At 40.2% G+C, this 6,127-nt stretch overlaps 1 protein-coding gene across 1 annotated transcript in view; it reads right to left on the reverse strand.

Moving 5' to 3' along the window:
* The window catches only part of NUP62CL (nucleoporin 62 C-terminal like), a 68,736-nt gene that overhangs the window by 20,924 nt on the left and 41,685 nt on the right, over positions 1-6,127 (reverse strand). The window contains exons 3-4 of the mRNA XM_019661497.1: positions 3,282-3,386; positions 1,329-1,427 (exon numbers count right to left, since the gene is read on the reverse strand). Coding sequence (XP_019517042.1) covers positions 1,329-1,427; positions 3,282-3,386 — 204 coding nt within the window. The remainder of the gene's footprint in view (positions 1-1,328; positions 1,428-3,281; positions 3,387-6,127) is intronic.

Below are 6,127 nucleotides of genomic sequence, written 5' to 3' on the forward strand. Positions count from 1 at the left end.
AAGACACTCATGAAAGAGGACTTCCAGAACTGCTTCAGAAAGTGGCAAGAATGATGGGATAAGTGTGTTCAAAGTGAGAGGGAGTACTTTGAGGGGGATTAATGGCAATGTGTCTTTTACTGTAATAATTTAAAAAAAATTTTAAAACATTCACCATATTTTATGATCACACCTCATAAATCTGCAGAAACAGACACTTGAAAGCTGCTTTATAAGGTTGATTTGTGAGGTCAAGAATCTGAACAAGTATGAATACACTTGGGGAGAAGCAAAGATGAGTAGGGGGACAAAACAACTCTGGGTTGGGGGTGCGAAATTGAGACATCTCTGATGGGGAGGTGGGTAAGTACGTAAGTTAGTGGTGAATTAAATGGCAGTTTGCAGGAAGGAATTTGAAATTTAGATAATTGGGGGTGGGCAATGGCAGAGTCACCAAAAATCCTGCAATTAATAATTCAGTGATTCAACCTGAATGACTGAAATAAGTAGTTCTTTGTTGAGCATTTTAAGGGAAAAATTATGTGTTATGTTTTTTGCAAATATGGTAACTTGTAAAGTTCTCAAGACACACCCTTCACAATTCTCATGAGTTGGTCAGTCAGTCTAGTACACAGTACAAACTCAGTTAAGTATTGAGTGTGCAAAAGGGTATATACATAGATGGATTACATCTTTGTTTAGGAATAATTACTTTAAGCTTAAAAGGGACTGACTTGTAGTTTATGCCAGGTTTGAAGAAAAATTAATTTCAGCCCTAAGTAAATTTTTTAAAGGAAAAACAAACAAGAATTCCCTAAAATGGAGTCTGATTTAAATGGTGTGTTGAAGTAGCAACTGTCCCCTAACCACCCAGCTCACCATTGCTATAAGGCAATGGATAATCAAATTTTCTTCAACCTAGAACCTAATTAGCTCCTAAATGACAGAAACAAATTTAGGATAGGTATACAGAAACTCCTATAATCAGCTTTAGGAGAGGGTGAACTTTAATGCAGATGAAAAATGAACTTTTAGAAAGAAAAACTCTATCAATCCCAATATATTAGGTCACTTTAAACTCTATGGTCAATAATAAAAATTCTTAAGTTTAGAAGTTTACAAGAATTTGATAGCAGCTTTGATTTCAGTCATCTCACAGAAGTAATATCATAGATATCAATTGTCTCATTCTACACTCTAGTAATTGTCAACATAGGTGTACATTTTGAATACTGATGAGATGATCAAAACCTACTTCTGGGATCCATAGAATACAACCAACTTATGCTTGCTAGGCAGTACATATCCAATGAGCACCCAAACACATCCCAATAATTCTAAAATCTTACTAGGTGTAGTAGATGCTACTGCATTTACTCCAGAGTATCTAAATCCAAATCCCGAAGTTGTACCATGATGCATTCCATTCAAAGTTGTTATGGCTCCAACTGCAGAGAAGAACATAATATTATATATTATACTTTTAATCAAAAACTGAGGAATTTATACAGTATTTTTCTTCTGAAGAGTCTGTTAGAAACTTTTGGCTAAACTTAAAAAAACTATGGTTAATCCATTTATATGAAATGTCCAGAAAAGGCAAATCTATGGAGACAGAAAATAGATTAGTAGTTGTCTGAGGCTGAGAGATCTTATTGGGGTGACAGAATATGTGCTAAAACTTATAGTTTCACAATTAAGTAAACTTATAAAAAAACACTGACTTGTACACTTAAAATAAGTTAATTTTATGATGTGTAGTTAAACTTCATTAAAGTTAATTAAAAAAAAACTGTGGTCTAGATTTCCTTTCACTTTTTAGGCAAGGACAACAAAGACAAGAAGGAAAAAAGCCTATCAAAGATCTGAGGGCAAATCTTTGCTTGAAAATGGAATTCATTCAATAATTTTAACTCCCAACCTCAGACATAGTGATATTCACAAAATCTGTTGTAGTTGAGAAGGATATTTCTTACATATACGAAAAGGTTTCCAGAATCTCAGTCATATCTTAAAATTGGAAGTCTACTTGGTAGAAAATACAACTCAAGTAGTAACCAGCAATTTTAACTGTTTAACCTATGCCAGGGGTCAGCAAACTTTTGAGACTGAAGAGCAGCCAGGGGTCAGCAAACTGCAGCTTGTGAGCCACATGCGGCTCTTTGGTACTTACATGTGGCTATAAATTAAAATTGAAAATGAAAATAAAACTATCATAGTTTCATTTATAAAATTTTTATAGGATATTATTCACATAATGGTGATTATGTGAAAATATATTTATGGCTCTCAAATAATTTTTAAATTGTTGTGAGGGACAGAATTGGCTCTTCCAGGGGTCAGCACACTTTTTAAATGGAATGTACCCAAAGACCTGCATGTGGCTCACGAGCCGCAGTTTGCCGACCCCTGACCTACGCCAACTGCACAAGAGGATGGGGATGGTAGGCTATTAATTTTCACTCTCGACTAAGCATCACTAATTCCTGGCAAGTTTTATTCCCAGAATGGTGACAACCTTGCTATAATAGGTCTTTGGAAGGACCATATTACAGCTGGGAAGACAATAACAAAGTCTAATGATGAACACCATGGCCCTAGGAAGATGTTTCAAAAACACAGTCAGCTTCTATAGACCTGTAAAAAAAGAATTGCCTAATGCATATGCAGAATTCAATATTCTCAACATTTGCTATTACTCTACTAATGGAAGATGTGTAGCAAAGAAGTTGGGGTTATGAGAAAATTAATGTCCCACTTTTCAGCTCAAAGCATCCAGATGTTCCCTTCAAGGGGAGAGGCCATAAGGCATCACACAGTGTCAACTAACACCCCAAACTACAACTGGTTCTTGTCATATAACACTTCTAATAGGTAAACTGCAAGGACAGCAACCTAGTCTATACAGAAGAATACATTATAGCAATGCTCCAACTTTTATTTCCTATTTTATCTTATTCACATGGATAATAAGACTTCTTTCCTTCAGACATACTTGACAAAACTCCCACTTTTCCTATTCCCGTTAGCTTCAAGAAGTTATTTCAAAACATTACAATGTTAATGAATTATATGCTTAAAATTATCATTTTGAGCTGTAATAATCATGTTAATATAAAATTCACAGTTAAAGCCATGACAATTAGGTTCTTAAACAAACCTACTATTGATATCAGCAGTTACAGATGAGTTAAGCATAATGATATTTTATGAGATGCAGGAGATCCATAGCTTATATTGGAAAATTGAGTTAAGTGGCCTGATTCAAAATAATAGTATTTTCTTTGCAACCAGTAACTTACATGAGGGACCAGCAGCAGCAGTAGAAGTGGAAACATTTGTCCTTGATGTAAATGACATGGTGCTTGAACTAGTAGTAGTGGCAACAGCAGATGCTGGAGTCAAACCTAAAAATCAAGGTTACAAGCAGACAAATATGTCACACTGAAAACAATAAGACATTGTTGAAAGAAACTGAAGAAGACACAAAGAAATAAAAAGATATTTTGTGTTTATGGGTTGGAAGAATCAACATTGTTAAAATGTCCATATTACCTAAAGCAATATAAAGATTCAATGCAGGGCCAGCCGAGTGGTGCGTTGGCTAAGACCTGGCTTGGGATGCCAGAGGGCCCCGGTTCGGATCCCACATATGAGGGCCAGTGACACTGCCCTCTACAGCTAAGATGCTGAACAACAGCTTAACCTGGNGGGCAGTGTCACTGGCCCTCATATGTGGGATCCGAACCGGGGCCCTCTGGCATCCCAAGCCAGCTCTTAACCATCGCGCCACTCGGCCGGCCCTTGCTGAGCATTCTCATAACCATGTTTGGAACTCTGCATCTGATGGGTTGTTTATCTCTGTTTCACTTAGTTCTTTTTCTGAAGTTTCGTTCTGTTCTTTTATTTGGGACATGTTTCTTTGTCTCTCCATTTTGGCTGCTTCCCTGTGTTTGTTTCTACGTATTAGGTAGGGCTGCTATGTCTCCATGTCTTAGTAGAGTATCCTTGTATAGTAGATATTCTGTGGGTCTCAGTGGCGCAGTCTTTCTGGTCACCCGATTCATGCACTCCAGGTGTGTCCCTTGTGTGTGTCCTCCTCTTGTAGTTGAGCCTTGGTTGATAATTGCACATCAGTGGGAGGGACTGACCCTTGTGCTCATTGGTTGTGAGGACTGGCCATGACTACAGTTGAGGAGTTGTGGTACAGGGGCTGATCCTACAGAGCAGGATGTGCCTCAGCAGGACTCTGTTGTCTGCCCAATCTGCCCCTTGGGTGTGTTGTACTTGGAGATGGCTGGGTGATGCTCTAGCTCACTTGGAAGCTGGCCACTGAGGGCACCAGCCCCGAGACCATCTTGGTGGGGATCCACTGTAGGTCTACTTCAGCCACAGCCCATGCTCCGCCTGGAAGCCAAAAAGAAATCCGCAGATGGCTGCTGCTCATGCTGTGCTTGGAAGTGCCTTGAGAGGCCAAGCCACAAAACAAGGCTGGCTGCCACTAATGCTGGCTCAGGGATGCTCTGCCAGAGGTAGAGGACATGCTCAAGGCAGATGCTGCTTATTGGGTTCCATGAACCTTTAAGCCACCCTAGGAAAGTCTGCAGCTTGAGCTAAGGTAAGCAGTCTCACAAAAAAGCCACTGGAAGCAATCTTGGTATGCCTGAAAGTTGGGCAGGACCAGGTCTCAAATCGCCAGGGTGTGCTGAGTGAGCAGCAGAGACTCAGATATGGCGGCCGCCTATGTTCGCACGTTGGGAAGGAGGAGGGCTCAGCAAAGAAACCATGACCTCTGCCAGCTCCCAGTCTCCACCAGCTCTCCCGTCCAGGAGAAAGCCGCCTCTCCTGGCCCCATTCCAAGCCAGACAACTCAGTCACCCACCATTTGTCCCTGCCACCTTCTTAGCTGCTGCCCCAGCACTGGAGCTCAGGGCCAATGATTCCGTTGGTGGGTAACTCCATGCACATATCCCTTTAAGAGGAGCGCCTGGAAGTGCAGCTACGCTCAGTCTCACTCAGTCACAGTCTCCACTGGTTTTCACAACCAAAAATTATAGGGACTTGTCTCCCCTGCATTGAAACCCTGGGCAGGGGTGGGGCTGGGATCTCTTGCTCTTCTCGGGGTAGAGAGGGTCCCCTACAGCCGAACTACCCCTTCCTATCTTTAATGGTCACATGTGGGTGTGGGACCAGCCCCTTCGGCATCTCTGACCTTCCTACCAGCCTGGAGGTGGCTTCTTATGCATGTCCTTAGTTGAAAGGCTTCAGTTCAACTTGATTTTAGGCAATTCTTAATAATAATGGTTGTTTTGTAGATAAGTTGTAATTTTGATGTAGCTGTGAGAGAAGGTAAGCACGGCGTTTACTTACTGCATGCACCATCTTGGTTGTTCTCCTTATGCTATTTTAAAAAAGGTATAAATTAGCTCTGGCAAAGGAGATAATATTTAAATAACAATAACATTTCAAGTAATACCAAAAGAAGCAATGGATTTGAAAATAAAGGTTCTATTACAGTCTGATTTTGCAAGTTATAACTTTGGTCTAAATTAATACAGTCAACTCTATGTATCTGTGTATTAAAAGGGAAGCATGGTTCTATAAATAATAGAAAATAATTGCATATCAAATTTGGATTTGCATTTAAATACATTTCATTCTGATGGTCTTAAAATCATTATACGAGATAATGAAAACTATCCTTTCAAAGATTCTACTATCCAATTTTCCTATCCTGTCTCCAATCAACAAAAGTGTATCCATGTTGGGAATGCACATCATTACCTTCTCAGACTCATACAAAAGATGACAGTGATAACAAGCAAACTTCTCTCAAAACTTGCTGATTATACGTGGGGTGGAGAATAATCCCAAATGGTTACACAAGGTGTGATCAAACAACATGGTGAATGCTTACATCAAAATATATATAAGGGCCGGCTGAGTGGCTCAAGAGTGTGAGCTCTGAGCAACAGGGTCACCGGTTTGATTCCCAGCCCGAGCTGAGCTGCCGCTGAGCTGCCAACAGGTGGCAGGATGGCTCATCGAGGCAGCCATGACAGCCCAACTAAAGACACTCATGAAAGAGGACTTCCAGAACTGCTTCAGAAAGTGGCAAGAATGATGGGATAAGTGTGTTCAAAGTGAG

This window comes from Hipposideros armiger, unplaced genomic scaffold (assembly GCF_001890085.2).
Source record: "Hipposideros armiger isolate ML-2016 unplaced genomic scaffold, ASM189008v1 scaffold_350, whole genome shotgun sequence".
Classification (NCBI taxonomy): Eukaryota; Metazoa; Chordata; class Mammalia; order Chiroptera; family Hipposideridae; genus Hipposideros; species Hipposideros armiger.